Below are 16,336 nucleotides of genomic sequence, written 5' to 3'. Positions count from 1 at the left end.
TCAAACATTGGGCCCTCAATAACTGGGGCACTGAAAGTCAGCGGCCACTTTTGGAAATTGTGTGACTTGCCCCAGAGACAATAACAGAGCTGGGATTCAAATTCTAAGGCCTTTGTCTGGATGTGCATTGTGTATATTTTTCTTAAAATGCAAAACATTCAGAATAACAAATAAATAAAATCTCAGGTGTTCATAGTCCCCAGCTCTGTTCTCAGCTTGCTAACCCACATGGCCTCCCAGACCACCCAGGCATGGTTTGGATTGAGTTCAGTACGCTGGAGTAACCAACCTTTTGTTTCTGGGAGAGTCTTCAGATCAAGAGAAGCATTTGGGTTGCTCCGTCCAATATTGTTCTGTGCACTAATCTGAACCAGATACGCAGTGTTTGGCTCGAGGCCCTTGAGAGGATACTGCGTGGTGGTTGTGTTCTTTATTGTGACTTCAGTGTGGTCAGCAGTGCCATACATATTGTATCTGATGATGATGGAGGAGATGGACTGTCCCACAGCAGTTGACCAAGAGATGATGGCAGAGGTGTCCGTGATGTTGAAAATCTTGATGTTGTCAGGTGCCGGTGGGATTCCTATGAACAAAAAAAGAACATGTTCCAGTTTACATCCATCCTTGCTCCTTCTCTTAGTGCCAATCCTATCCCCAGTACTCCCACTGGCTTAAAGAGAACCAGGATCAGGGCGACAGCAAATGAAACTTGACTATGTTTTTATAAAGTTGACATGGTGCATTTCATTCTGGCACCAACTATTGCACTGCTGAACACTTCCAGCAAATTTCTCGTGGTATTCCCTATCCTTGCTAGGAAAAGGAAGAGACTGCTCCAGGTACTATCCTAGACAAAGGGATTCCTCTTGAATTGGGGCAGCGTAATTTTACCTCCTGACTGGATGTTAGATTTCCCATCTAACAGCCGTTAGGAAGGGTAGAAGTCAACTACAAAACTCCCACAGATTTCAATGGGAGCAGGATTGAGTCCCTAGCTGGTGGCCGCAGCTGGCAAGATAAGTTCTCCTCAGAATAATATACCTCTGGTGATATTTCCAGAAGCAGGTCACCACTGTCATGTTTGTAATACACGCAGGGCCCAGCTGTGCAACCTTTACCAGTGGGGGTAAGCATCTATGCAAATGGGATTAGCACTGAGGTTGCAGGCACGAGTGGTGCAGAGATGTGCCCTTCCAGAGGAGCGTGCTAGAAGCACCGTGCCTCAGGCAAGCACAATGACTTCATGAGCCCCCAGGGAGTGTGACTGTGGTGACAGTACTGTGGGGGGCAGGTGAATCTATGGCCTTACCACATTCTCATCCCTTCCCACCTCCTTTGAGGATTCTAGCACCAGCATTACGACAGACTCAACTACTCTCTGCACTCAGTGTAGTGCACAAACATTGCACCCTCGCTTCACCGTTCAGTGCTTGGTACAACTCAGCCAGATTTTCCCAATCAACGGAGAGCCTGTTGTCTTGGATGGAGCTATGAGTGCCCAGCACTTCTGAGAATCAGGCCCTCAGGGTGGGGTTTTCAAACGCACCGAAGTGATTTAGGAGCATGTGTCCCATTGAAAGTCACTGAGACCTGTGCTCCTGAGTCACTGAGGAACTTTTGAAACTCACATCCTTAGTCTCTGATCGGGGAATAAGAATTAGTGCTGACCCTCAGCTCTCCCTCTTAACAATAGCTAAAAGCAGCTGTAAATGTGCATTCAGAAGCACTATACTATCATTGCAGAGGAGTGCTGTGACATTGCACTCCATATGTTTTATGGAAATATGTTTATAAGTGTAAATATAATGTAACTGGAATATGCTTTATGCAAAAGGTCTCTTGTAAGGTATCATTATAAAGCTGATAATCTACTGAGTGTGTTCTATTTGTATGAATATATCATTCTTGTATCTGAAAATGAAGTATTACTCTGAAGTCCTATTGTAACTGTGCAAAGTGTGGACCATTAATGGTGGCTTGGAATCTTGATGGCTCCCATTAACTAGGACAATTGGTTGTGAACGGCTCTGTTTACTCACAAACCTTTCTGGGTACGTGCAGGCCAGCCCTGAAAGAATGGAGAATGAGGGCTTACAGTGACATGTCACCTGGTACTGGAATCCATGTTAAACCTGGTGCTTTTCCATTTAGAAGGAGGGGTGGGGACCCAGACAGACAGAAGATTCCTGCCTTGTGCCAAAGCTATAAAAGGGGGTGGAACAGAACAAAGGGGGCTGCAGTCATGAGAAAACCCCTAGTTACCACCTGAGCTGGAACTAACTACAACTGTACCAAGGGAAAGGATTGGGCCCAGACTAGGAAGGAATCTAGTCTGTGAAAGAAGCTTATTGGAACATCTGTGAGGGTCAGATTTACCTGTATTCAGTTTCTTAAATGTATTAGGCTTAGACTTGTGTATTTTGTTTTATTTTGCTTGGTCACTTACTTTGTTCTGTCTGTTATTTCTTGAAACCACTTAAATCCTACTTTTTATACTTCATAAAATCACTTTTGTTTATGAATTATCCCAGCGTAAGTGATAGTACCTGTGGAAGCAAACAGCTGTGCATCTCTCTCTATCAGCGTTATAGAAGGTGGACAATTTATGAGTTTGCCCTGCATAAGCCTTATACAGAGTAAAATGGATTTATTTGAGGTTTGGATCCCACTGGGAGTTGGGTGTCTGAGTGCTGGAGACAGGAGCACTTGCTGAGCTGTTTTCAGTTAAGTCTGTAGCTTTGGGGTTGTGGTTCAGACCCAGGATCTGTGTTGCAGCAGGTTTGCATGTCTGGTTCAACAAGACAGGGTTCTGGAGTCCCAAGCTGGCAGGGAAGATGGGCTCAGAAGTAGTTTCAGCACCTCAGATGACTGTCCCAAGTGGGTCTCTGTGACCAAACCCGTCACAATTACATTTTACAGAGACCTCTAGCAACATCAGAATCCTGCTTTGGGTGGGAGGGGGTAGAGGAAGAGAAAGGATTAAATAAAGTAAAGTGAATCCAGTCACTTACTGTCACTGTAGGTCCATGCATACAAATAATCACTCCACTCTCCGTCAGACCTGGTATTCACACGTACCCTGCACCTATACTGCTGTCTGGGTTCTAAATCACCAATAACCAGAGTGGATATATTTCCTGGCACACTGGTCATAACATTGTCCTGAACACCACTGTTGTCATTCACACTCGTCCTTTCCACTTCTACAAGAAGGTCATCTTCTGGCTTCTGTGCTATTTTCTTCCATGACAAAATCAGAGATGTCTTGCTTTCAGGAATGAGGGTGAGACCTTCTGGTGGAGGAAGACCTTGGAGAATCCACAGAGAGAGAGAAAAAAAACTTTATTTTATGTCTTCTGGATACTTGCACACAAAGGACGGTATTAAAACAATAATCTGGAACTGGCCTTCTGGGTTAGTGGTTAGTGCTTTGCACGGCCAAGTGAGGCCTGAGGTCATCCAGAGTTCAAATGTTGTCCTCCATACCTAGCAGAGGCGAGAATTGCCGTTGAGGTCAAATGCTCAGCCCAAGCATGGCGTGTTTTGGGTTGCTTCTCAGGGACATGGCATCCTTGCATGGATCACAATACTGACATTTTTAAACGACTTTAGCATTTTGCAGTGCCCTTGATGGTGCCCCTGGAAAGTACTGTCAATCTCTGATGCTGCTGGGCCTGCCACAAGTAGCAGGGTGGTGGATTTCAGATCTTCAGTTTCTCTGCAATGCCATTTGCTTCTCAGAAAATCTGGGGAATGTCTCCAGCCACCTCCTCCAGCCACATTCCCTCCTGGACTGAAGGATTCATGTGGCTTCATTTGCTCTGTTTTTGTGAAAGATTGTTTACTTCTAACATTTGGTGATAAGGAGTGCTGGTAAGAAACCAAGGGCCTGATGCCTGATTCTCCACTGCTCTGCACTGTGTATAACCATTTATAGTGCTACAAAGTGCACATAAAAGGCTAATACAGGGATTAGCAAGGTTTGTCCCGCGGCCCGCCAAGGTAAGCCCCCTGGCGGGCTGGGTCGGTTTGTTTACTTGCCAGGTCCGCAGGTTCAGCCGATCGCGGCTCCCACTTGCCACGGTTCGCTGCTTCAGGCCAATGGGGGCTGTGGGAAGTGGCACGGGACGAAGGAGGTGCTGGCCGCGGCTTCCCGCAGCCTCCATTGGCCTGAAGCGGCAAACTGCAGCCAGTGGGAGCTGCAATCAGCTGAATCTGTGGACGCGGCAGGTAAACAAACCGGCCTGGCCGGCCAAGCGTTGCCGATCCCTGGGCTAATATGTCAATTTGGCAGCATTCTACATTCTGCATTCGCTTTCATAGGTGTAAATGACTACACAGGGGGCAAGGCAATGGAGAATCAGACCCTGTCACTTAGTTCCTGTCCACAGTCACATTCGCTAGATCAGAATAGCAGAAGTAAACGCCCCTCTCACTTCCTACAGTTCTTCGAAGGAGAATGAGGGGGCCTGAATAACTATATTGTGTGTGGTTAAGTAAAACAACAGAGCTATGGGACAATATAGAACAGAGATAATAGACTTGGGAATTCAAATGACATTGAAGGAGATGGGGTGGAGGGAAGAGAGCTAATACTCCACAGCTAGTAGATCCCTGTTTGGTTGCTGGTGTGCACAAGCTCCATATAAAGAACTGTTGACCCGGGTATCAGCAAAAAAGTATCTTTCTTGTCTCATGTCCTTCACTGGGATGGAGGAGGGTTGAAAGATTACTGATGCAAAGTGGAAGTTTTTAAACCTGAGGAAAGGGCCAGGCCCCTCTCTTTTTATTGCTGGGTCATTTCCATTTTAAGGGTTCAGTAAACAAGAGGTCATTTATTTAGTGCTTGAGTATTTGATTTCTTCCTGTTCCTTGACTCAGTATGAGATTCTGATTTTTAAATAGTCTTAACCTTAAAGAAGTCAACATAGTCTAATGGTTAGAGCCATCACTAGTAACCAGGAGAAGGGGTTCTATCCCCAACATAGCTGAGTACTCGCTGTGTGGCATTGGGCAAGTTACCTAACCTCATTGTGCCTCAGTTTCCCACCTGTAAAATGGGGAGAATTATATTTAGCCACTTTTGCAATTCTTCCCCCATTTTCCTTTGCTTTGCTTGAGACTCCTCTGAAAGGACCTGAGCCTCCCCGGGCCTCACTGTTTGAGAAACATTGTTTTGAGGCTTGGTCCAAAACCCACTGAAATCAATGGAAAGGCGTCCATTGATTTCAGTGGGCTTTGGCATGCATGCAGCTGAATGTGGCTGTGCATATTGCAGAGAAAACGAAGAAGGCTGATTGAAAGCTCGCCATGTGAAAGGCCAAAAGTCCTACGTACCAAGTGCAGCCGTTGTGAAGCTTGCCTGTGGCCCAGGATGCCCTTCTCCACCATCCCCTTGCCGGCTGAGCTGAACACAGAACTGATATTCTGTTTTGGGTTCTAGATTATCTAATTTCTTGCTCTCTCCATTTACTGGGAACGAAAGGAGAAAGAAAGGTCAACCCTCCAGTCCATTCTGAAAAATAATAAGGGATTTTCTGAATCCCACATCACAGCTGGATCTGCTCTTGAGAGAGGTCAACGTTATGGGCTCCGCTTTACCCCCATTACTCTAGGGTGAGCTGTTTAGACGTACCTGTTAATTACCATTATGACAGTATTGCTTATTATGGGTTAAAGCACCAGCAATGTGCCCAGCCTTGCATGAGCTACAAAAGGGCAGCTTTTCAAAAGTACTGAAGTGCTGAGGGTCCTCAGTGGGCTGAGCACTTCTGAAAATCTGGCCCCAAGTGAGCTGGCCCCGATCCAAAGATCTTACAATCTGCTCCTGTAGTCAGATATGTGCAGGCAGGGCTCTTCACTCTTTTGGAGACTGGTCTAGCTATTAGGAGTTCAGATACCACAATGATGCACAGAACATATAAGCCTGGAAAGAACAAATTGGAATCTCGAATACCCGTGAACATGTTGGTTAAAGGCTCAAGAATCCTCAGTGCTGATGTATCTGTGTTTTCATCAAGAGATCCCAGCAAAGAGACTTGGTGACTAATGAAGATGATGTGTAAAGTGATATAGGTTAGACTCCCATACAATCAGGCATACTCCCTTATATCTACCCTTATATCCAGTTATTTACACTTCTACCTCGATATAACACTGTTCTCAGGAGCCAAAAAATCTCACTGCCTTATAGGTGAAACCGCGTTATATTGAACTTGCTTTGATCTGCCGGAGTGCACAGCCCCACCCACCCAGAGCACTGCTTTACCACGTTATATCCGAATTTGTGTTATATCGGGTCACATTATATCAGGGTAGAGGTGTATATGTAAGGGAAACCAAGCTGGCGTAAATTACACATTGAGGAGTCAGAAGGTGTCAATTAAAGAGGATGGGCATCCTGCAGTTCATTGTTTTTTTTAGCTACTCTCCTAGCTTCTGGCCTGTCAGAGTCTGAAATACATTTGTTTACATTCCCTTGCACTCAGTGGGTCAAATTTAGAGCTGACGTGTAAGGTGTGTGTTTGTAAGTTACTCACATACTCACCAACGTGTAAGTGAGCCATGTAAGCCTACGGGAATCTAGAAAAAGTCTACATGGCTTTAATATACATTGAGGGGACTGGATGAAGTGGTAAGCTATCCTCTCCTCTAGGCTACTTAAATTCACTTGACTCACTTCTGAACTTTGCCCTTGGTCTTTAGAAGTCCTAGAAGCCAGTACTTAGGTACCACAGTGATAGGAGCCTTATAAAAACCTGAGACAGGAGGCCATTTACTTCTGCTGCTGCTTTAATATCTTTTTAGTTTAAAAACTATGTAAAAATTGCACTTGCCTGGACCAGCTGTAGGTTCTTTTGAGCCCTGCATAAGTAAAAGTCATTTTTCAGAACAGAATTTTACTTTAGAGCAAACACTCCGTTCTAATTTTGTTTCAGCTTGATTGTAGATGAGGTTTCTGTATGATTGATGGGATGAACGGACTGACCCTTACCTTCCACTGACATCCAGGGCTGATAACCTTTAGCAGGCTTATACAGGAGCTTGGTTGACACAATCGGTCCATCGCCAGTATGGGAATCAGCATTGATATCGATGGTGAGAAAGTTATGTCCACCCTCTATCATCCTCGGAGCATACTGAGGCACAGGAGGAACTGAGCAAGAATGTGGCTATTAGACCAGATCTTTTATTTGTCTGTATTAATAAAACTGTGGCGTCTACCTGGATTCATAGGAATACAGGTATTGCCAGACTGTATCAGAGCAATGATCCGTCTACTCCAGTACCCTGTTTCTGACAGCTGCTTCAACAACATCTCTCTGTGGTAGGGAAAGTTTCTTCCTAACTCCCATTAGTTAGAGGTGGGATTATATCCTAAAAAATGAGGGTTCAGATCCCTTTCCAAACGCTCGGATTTTTTTTTTCAATCTTTACCATCCCATTCATTTGCCAATTCACAAAAATTACAATGCAGGAGGTGGCTGTTCAAGGTAGAACTGTTTTAATATTTTGAATGCAGATGTTTGTTTAAACATTTCCCTGTAGTGTTGTCAATAAAAAAACATTTCAATCCTGTGCCAGTCTATGAGAACCAGAAAGTGAAACTGATTGGAAACATGGTCCAGGATAAGTGAAATGCCAAGAAAGTAAACAAACATTATCCACAATGAAAATACATCAGATTTTTAAAAATTCTTTCAGCTTTAATAATCCCAGGTAGGACTATCAAGAGGAAGGAAGACTGTTAAAACATGAGTTTTGAACTATATAGTGTCCCCTTATGGTCAATATGCTCCCTACTGTAAGGGTCCTATTTCTATAACTCTTATTCACTTTGAGTAGCATTTACTTACTTACATACCCTGATTTTTAGAGCTGCTGAGGGAGACACAGAGGCCCATTGGTGGTTCACTTCTCTGTGTCAGCAACTCTTGTCAAGCCTGACATACTCACTACACCTAATACACTGTTGTCACGATATAGACCCAAAAGGTAGCATGTAATGTATCATTGGAAAACTGATAACTCACTGATCATTAATATTCTTGCCTGAGATATGGATGGGTGTGTACAAGGAGAGACAGCAGGGAAGGTAGCTGTCTACTGTCTCCAAGGTAAATGAAGCATTATCAAAACAATGTAAGCCGGGTTTACATGCAGATCAGCACAGGGATGGAAAATCAACAGGAAGCCTTCCTGCATCTTTAACCGGGTAAATGAACTTTGGGAAACCAGCCTGGTGTCTACATCCCAGCAGGAGAGAGAAGCTTGGGCTGGTTTACTTTCCAAAGACTACAAAGAAAGGGGAGAGAGCCCCATAAAATTCAAGGGGCCAGAGCCCTTCAAACCACAGGACATTGGAGCCTTCAACCAAGGGGGCTGAAGTTTCTGGGAACTATATATAGGTGAGAAACCTGCTTAGGCAAAGACTGTAACTTGCTGAAATTAAGTTTTAGTCTTAGAAGAGTATTTTTACTTTTGTTTGCTTGTAACCCTTTCTACCTTTGCTCCTTTATACTTGATATCACCTAGACCTCTGACAGTTTGCTTAATAACCTTATTTTTCTTTTACTATACACCAGTTCCGTGCAGTGATTGAAGTAAGAGTGTTTGTCAAACCCAAGTTAAATTAATGAATTGGAGTGTATTGTCTCTTTAAAGGAGCAATGAACTAACAACTTCTTGAGCCTTCCAGGAGAGGACATTGTGGGAGACGTCTCTGGGGAACTTGGAAGTCACTGTCTGTTACCTGCAGGGCAAGGTTTGGACTGGCAGAGTCCTGAGGAGTTTGCTGGCAAGGCAGACAGGCTGGTGTGTCAGGGAGCTGTGACAGAGCTTAGCAGTAGCAAAACTCTCACTTGCTGAGGCAGAGGGGGGTAACGCAGTAACTCTCAATTCTGGGAACCTCAGCACATTGTCACACTGGCAGACGGTTTGGGGGAAATTTGGGACTGAGTATTGGGGGTCGCTCTGCAAAAAATAACTGGGTTGTGGAAGCCAGGGTGTGACCTGCCTGCCTGTATGCTGGCTGTTAGTGTTCGGGCTGTGAGCCATAGCAGCACAGCACTGACGCATCCAAAGTTGCAGGGCAGGCGGCGACACAACCTCTTACTGGTCTGGCTTGAACCCCAAAGCACCACGCTGAGCGCCTGTATCTCTGATGTCTCTGGGTTTTCTAGGTGCTCAGTACACAAAGGGGGGAGGGATAGCTCAGTGGTTTGAGTATTGGCCTGCTAAACCCTGCGTTGTGAGTTCAATCTTTGAGGGGGCCACTTAGGGATCTGGGGCAAAAATTGGTCCTGCTAGTGAAGGCAGGGGGCTGGACTCAATGACCTTTCAAGGTCCCTTCCAGCTCTAGGAGATTGGTATATCTCCAATTATTATATTATTTTTTTATTTTATGACAATTGGGCTTCTTTTATTAAGATGAGTTAATACGGATGGCAGTGCCTAATTTACACATCTATGTTTGAAGACTTGTCCTAGTCTCTCAAGAAGATTTTCCATACTACATTAAATATCAGCAAAGCAGCAAGCTCTGGGCCTGATTCACAGCTCTTTCCAGTCAATGGAAGGACTTCCACTGAGTTTAATAATGTAGGCTTTGGTTCAGACCCTTTAAGCATAGCTGGAACATAAATGATGGAGCGGGATAATATACATGGAAAGGGTTAAGTATTTGTATAAACAAACATAAACATGACAAAGAAATGGGCTCATGACTCAACTCAATGCATTATCAGATCTCTGATCAGAAACTGCTAGAAGATAGATAGCATCTCATGAATGTTATGGACATTTAATGGTGTAAGCTTGCCCGGGATAAAAGAGGAATGCGAGGACATCTAAAAGCACATGATTCAGAGAACCTTACCTTTAACTGTAACATGGAAAGGCTCTTCTGCCATCCCCGCTACTGTCTGAACACTGCAAACCCATATTCCTGAGTCAGGGGGCTGGATTCTATTGATATGAAACTTTGCCTCTGAGCGGTTGCTAACAAATGAGACGGGCTGAAATGACAAATCATAAGAAGGGTCTGACACACCTGAACAATGAAAAACCTCCTCCAAGTCACGTCTCCTCCTAATCTAGGGTCTCCAAAATCCATTAATGCCAATGGCAAGTCATTACATGTAGTATATTACACCTCAGTCAGTTTTCTAGTGCAGACAAAATGGCCCTGGTAACTTCTGATTTTGATATCACTGTAGCTATGTTATTTCCGGATTACTGCGTGTTTCACTCTGCAACCTTCACTTTCCTTTAATGTAGCTTTTAACATGGGACAATAATAAATATAGCTTCCATTTATAATACGTGTCCTCCCAAAAAAACCCAAAGTACTTCAGAGAAAGTCCCGCTTCTATTGGCCTCAGTGACAAAACTGCCATTGATTACCAGCTCCGCATGTATGAGCCCTCTTCACCCATCTGCAAAATGTAGCTAACTCTGAAGGAAATTTTACAGCCATTGCACATCAGTGTTATTTACTCAGTTTTGCTGCTACAACTGGTTGAATTAGCAACTACCAGTAAATCATCTAAAGAACTCAGCCCTTTTTCTGTTTTGAGGTTTGCAAGAGCATTAATTATTCAGTCTTTGCTGAATAGTTTGAGTGGTGAATTCTGAGTGAATGTGTTGTCCATGAACAGTTAATTTCAGTCATTTGCTATTTATTATTCACTGTGTTTCGCTAGTCATCCAAGTCACATGATATTTTTCTACTACCTCTTAAACTATTTAAACAGGGGAAAAACAAATGAAGAATGACAAACAGAACAGCAAACACGCTTTTTCACAGACAAATATCACGGTTTGTACGCAAAGTAGGGGAATTTGTATGAAGGACAGACATTCCCCCAAACAATAGTGCAAACAGAAGCCTGTTCGCACAAATTGTCATGAACAGTGAATAAAAAGTGGCACAAACATGGATGAACTTAGCAACCAATGGGAATTTGAACAAATGCTCACACACTTTTTCACCATTATACAGCAAGTTCTGGACCTGATTTAGGAAAGCACTGAAGCACATGCATAAGTCTGTCCCTAGACAGATGACCATCTGCTAAGTGCTTTTGTGGAATAGGGATACCTTCCTGAACTGGCGCCTCTATGAGTCTAGGCAAATTCATAGAAGCTGGTTGAAAATTTAGCCCTGAAGATCTCGTGGCATTTTCATACCACCAAGGAAGTGTACTTGGTCAAAATGTCTTTAGTGTGCAATAACTCACAAATAAACATAACAATAATAATAAAAATAAGAAACAGAGTAGAAACCAACCAGGGACTTACCTTGAAGACAGTCCCATCTTGTTTCAACAGTTTAAAGTCTTCAATAACAGGGAGTGGCTTGCCGGTGGCTATACAAATAGGCTTAAACTCTGTGCCAGAATTGAGTTCCACATGGTCTGGCAAGTGCTTTATCTGAGGTGGTACATCAGCTGAACCTGTGTAAGGAACCCAATATTCACAACATGACATCTGCTGATTGCTTTTCCCCCTCGCAGATAAAACAGAGCAGGCTAAGAGGTTAAAAAAAGCAGCTACAATTCAAATTCAGGGCATATGTTGAACACATTGTAGACCTTAGCTACAGTGGGCCTGATTCTCCTCTCACTTACACAGGACTAAATCAGAAACAATTCCACCAAAGTCCGAGGTGTTACACCAGTGTAAAACTAAGTCAGAAAAGATTCAGACCCAAAACATACCAAGCACAAGCGATCTAGCTTTTGCAAAATCACACACTGCATTCTCTGAGTTAATGTGAAACACCCCTGCCGCTCATCATTGCCCAGGCCCAGAAGAAGACAGAAGTGACATCTGGGTAGCGTAGAAGTGCTACAATCTGATCATGATCTCAACCCTCCTCACTCTTCTTGAGCTTGAAAGACCTTGTGAGCCAGGAACAATATATGCATGTTCCTTCCTGTCGCCTATCTCCTGAGAATTTGAAGGCTACTGCAGGACTACAATAGGGTGACCAGATAGGAAGTGTGAAAAATCAGGACACTTTTTTTTTGGGGGGCGGGGGGGGAAGGAGGGCAGGGGGAATAGTTGCACGTATCAGACAAAGCCCCTAATATTGGGATAGTCCTGATAATATCGGAACGTCTGGGCACCCTAATCTAAAACATAGATCCCAATCTTTTGGGGCTATTCTATCAGTTTACCAGGTAAAAGCCAAATTCCGTGCTGCTTTTACCCTGGACCCTCCACTGAATTCAGTGGGGTTGCACAGAGTGTGAATCAGCACAGAGCTTAGCCCCCTGACTCTCCTGCGTCAGCTGGTGCCTACTGTCTCCCATTCAGCTCTGCAAGGCCTAACTCCCCGTGGAGCTAGTGTTGCTTCAGATCCCAGCCTGGTGATAAGCTTGGGGTTTAGAAAGCACCAAGAGACACTTGGTGCAAGAACATGCCCAGCTGAATGGGACAGAGGAAGTGGCAGTGCCCCATGAGCCAGCCCTGAGGGTCATCAGTAAGGGCTAGATGTGCAACCCTTGTTCACGTCAGTAAGTACTTACACAAGTATTCCACTGAAGTTCACGTCAGAGTCAAAGCCTGTGCGAGGAAGGGTTGTGTATTCTAGCTCCAATGTAGGGAGAGGTATCTTAGACTAGTACTCGTAAACCCGAGGCACCAGAAGGGTGTGCCTAACAGAGGCTGGCAGCCCTTGCACTAGAGAAAAGATTTGAACCCGGGTCCTGTGCCCTCCAGAATGAAACGGGGCAGCTGCCATGGGCTATCAACCATAGCTGGAAATGTTACGCCAGCATGAAGAGTTGTTTCAATCACACTGGAAGAGGCCATTTACGACAGTGTTACCTTGCTTTACCTTCTTTTTCACAGTGTAGACCGCGCCAGCCAAACTGACAGAGGCAGCCCTTAAATCTGTCGCATTTCCCCCGATTGTTGCAATTACACTTGAGTTTACAGTCCGGTCCATACAAACCAGATTGGCACTCTGCAAGCACAGGTGTTCAGGGTAAGTGTTAATAACACGGAATGAATAAAAGCAACTTGCTTTGCATGCTACGGATCTTCCTCCATTGCTTTAGAATCTTATGCTGAGTTCATTCTATCCAGTTCACTGATGGGTGTGGTCCGTCAGAGTAATCCACTGGCAGGCTGCCAGACCATTTGTTTCCATTTGCACGGCTGCCCGCAGCTCCCAGTGGCCACGGTTCGCCGTTCCCAGCCAATGGGAGCTGCGGGAAGGGTCGTCCGGCATCCAAACGGTCTGGCGGCCTACCAGCGGATTACCCTGATGGGCCACATGTGGTCCGCGGGCCACAGATTGCCCACCACTGATCCAGTTGGACTGAGTTTGCGAAGGCTTTTGTGCTTAAAGCATCAATACAGGGTCTTGAGGATCTTGACGACAACAAAACAGAGCAAAGCTGTTCCTGTACTTGTTATCCTGCGAAGTTGCAAGCATCTTCAACTCTCAGTGAAGCCATTATGATTTGAGTTGTGCTAGTACTCCTATCAGGATTATGGCACCATTGTGCTAGATGCTGCAAAGACAGATAGGAAAACTTGGTCCCTGTCCTAAAGAGATTACGGTCTAATATATAGTCAATGGAAGCTGAAGATGCTTGGCAGTTTGCAGAAATGGGTACTGACGTAACCCATTTTATCCCTAGAAATATGACAGGACCCTCAAGGAAGGGGTCAATACGGGGCAGGGAGGAGGGGGAATGCTGAGAGCCATTTAACCAAACTATAAACCGTGGAAAGCACTTCAAGCCAGGAGGTGTGGCAGCACCCACAGCACCCCTAGTTCCAGCACCTATGTACCCCAGGTTATAGAATGTTTTAAATTTCCGTTACAGAATCAGTTAATTTATGGGATACTGGCAATATTTTGCACTTATACAGCACCTTTGATCTGCAAACCTCATATGCTCCTCTGGGGTAGATCTGATTATTATCTCTATTTCATAGATTGGGAAATTGATGGTATGTGAGCTGGGCATAAACAGCCTGGCTCTGTCCCACTGCCATTGCTTTTCTTTTTGTGTTTTACACACACTAAGCAGCAGCAGCAGCAAACTTTCAATGAATGCACCATATTTATGACTGTACCTTCATCACATGCCAGGCCCGTCCATCCTGTAGCACAAGAGCAGCCATATGGATCTGGTAGACAGAACATATAATATTTGCAGCCTGAGTTCTCTTTACAGCTTTCTTTGCAGGTTCTGCCAAATGTATTGTCTCCGCAAGCTATAGAAGGGGGGAAAAAATGGCCCAACAGTGTCAAGGCCATGAAAGTGCTTGTTCTTCCAGTGATACATCATTAGGCAACGTTAAAGAAATAGAAAAAATGGAAAATAAATAATTTTACCCCCAAATATTGGGTCCATTAAAATCCATAACTATGTCAATCAGCAGGCAAGATTCCAGGCATGACCTACGCTGCTGCAGCAGTGAAGATAACTTTAAGCAATGAAAACAACCTTGGATTTTCTTTAAGGTGAGAAAATATAAGAACATCTAGTGCTTTGAATATTCAAGGTCAGATCTTTACCTGGTGCAAATCACTGCAACCCCTTTGAATTTGATGGAGCTATGGTGATATCAGCTGAGGACCTGACCTAGCACTTTCCTCAGAACTTGATTATGGCTGAAATCTTGGACATTTCCCTTCCAACCTAGTATGAAATCTTGGGCTCACTGAAGTCAATGGTAGTTTTGCCAGAATGAGGGCCAGGATTTAACCTCATGTTTCCAAGGAGAGGTAAGTTTTCTTTCTTTGAGGGTGTTGTTCACAGCAAAGGGTCAAGAAAAACCTCCAGATCAGCCAAACAAAATGCTGAAGAACACATCACATGTGTGACACATAAGCTTGAGAGTAAACAGCCATGTTATATCCATGAGTGACATTATAGCCATGGCGGTTATAATTAAACAAACAAATACAGTATTGAATGGCCGATGGTCTCGTCCAACACTGTTCTACCAGGGATAACATCATAAATCAGGAGCGTATTTATATATATAGTGGCAAATAGCTGATGCTATTGTGGTGGGTCCCATGCTTTTCCTTGGTGTGATGCGGTCAGGGTGCTGCCCCTTCCCCCTATTCTTGGGTGTTGACGGCTCTGGTAGTGCCCTAGTAGGGGAGAGAAGGTGAGCGGGGAAGGGACATGGTGAAGGTGATGGGGGAAGAGACCCTACTCTGGGTCCCAGCCCCTTCAGCTTCACAGGCTTCTTACCCTCTTTCCCCTTGGGCAGGGTATCTCTCGGTCCTCTGTGCCGGGGAGTCCCTCTGCTCTGCCTGGGCAGGGTTTCCCTTCCCTTGGTATTCTGATCCTCTGCTCAATAACAGTACTCCTCCAAACTACAGTCAGATCTCCTTCCCTCCTCCTGTCTGACTGAAGCAGGGGTTTTTTATTAGGTCTCTGGTAGGGCCTTAATTGGCTGAAGGTGCTCTAATTAATCTGTAGTAACCTCTCCTCAGTCCACAGGGAGGGGCTTATATGCCTCCCTCTATCACTCTCCTGCTGCCCCCTGGCCCTGCTGTAACACAAAACAGTATATATATGTGTGTATGTGTGTGTGTATGTATATATATATATATATATATATATATATATATATATATATATATATGTACACACACATACATATACACTGCTCACCTGCTTGAATTTAAACATATGTGTATATACACACACACACACACGTGTATGTGTATGTATATATATACACCTCTACCCCGATATAACGTGACCCAATATAACACGAATTCGGATATAATGCGGTAAAGCAGCACTCCGAGGCTGCTCACTCTGGCGGATCAAAGCAAGTTCGATATAACGCGGTTTCACCTATAACGCGGTAAGATTTTTTGGCTCCCAAGGACAGCGTTATATCGAGGGAGAGGTGTATATTAGGCTGTCAAGCAATTAAAAAAATTAATCGTGATTAATTGTGCCATTAAACAATAATAGAATACCATTTATATAAATATGTTTGGATGTTTTCTACATTTTCAAATATATTGATTTCAGTTACAACACAGGATACAAAGTGTACAGTGCTCGCTTTATATTTATTTTTGATTACAAGTATTTGCACTGTAAAAAGCATTTTTCAATTTTCCTAATACAAATACTGTAGTGCAATCTCTTTATCATGGAAGTTGAACTTACAAATGTAGAATTATATAAAAAAAAACTGCACTAAAAAACAAAACAGTGTAAAACTTTAGAGCCAACAATTCCACACAGTCTTACTTCTTGTTCAGTCAATTGCTCAGACAAGCAAATTTGTTTACATTTGCAGGAGATAATGCAGCCCTCTTCTTATTTACAATGTC

The 16,336-nt window shown here is 44.0% G+C and overlaps 1 protein-coding gene across 6 annotated transcripts in view; it reads right to left on the bottom strand.

The window, feature by feature from the left end:
* The window catches only part of TEK (TEK receptor tyrosine kinase), a 59,738-nt gene that overhangs the window by 17,153 nt on the left and 26,249 nt on the right, over positions 1–16,336 (bottom strand). The window contains exons 6-13 of one of the 6 annotated variants that reach the window (XM_039545294.1): positions 14,098–14,238; positions 12,845–12,973; positions 11,302–11,456; positions 9,878–10,016; positions 6,995–7,156; positions 5,338–5,472; positions 3,012–3,308; positions 290–583 (exon numbers count right to left, since the gene is read on the bottom strand). In XM_039545294.1, the coding sequence (XP_039401228.1) occupies positions 290–583; positions 3,012–3,308; positions 5,338–5,472; positions 6,995–7,156; positions 9,878–10,016; positions 11,302–11,456; positions 12,845–12,973; positions 14,098–14,238 (1,452 nt within the window). The remainder of the gene's footprint in view (positions 1–289; positions 584–3,011; positions 3,309–5,337; positions 5,473–6,994; positions 7,157–9,877; positions 10,017–11,301; positions 11,457–12,844; positions 12,974–14,097; positions 14,239–16,336) is intronic. The other 5 variants (XM_039545297.1, XM_039545296.1, XM_039545295.1 and 2 more) reach the window with 5 other exon arrangements.

The sequence above is a fragment of the Mauremys reevesii genome, linkage group 6, assembly GCF_016161935.1.
Source record: "Mauremys reevesii isolate NIE-2019 linkage group 6, ASM1616193v1, whole genome shotgun sequence".
Lineage (NCBI taxonomy): Eukaryota > Metazoa > Chordata > Testudines > Geoemydidae > Mauremys > Mauremys reevesii.
The sequence above is the reverse complement of the archived record's forward strand: the minus strand, read 5'-3'. Positions and strand labels throughout refer to the sequence as shown.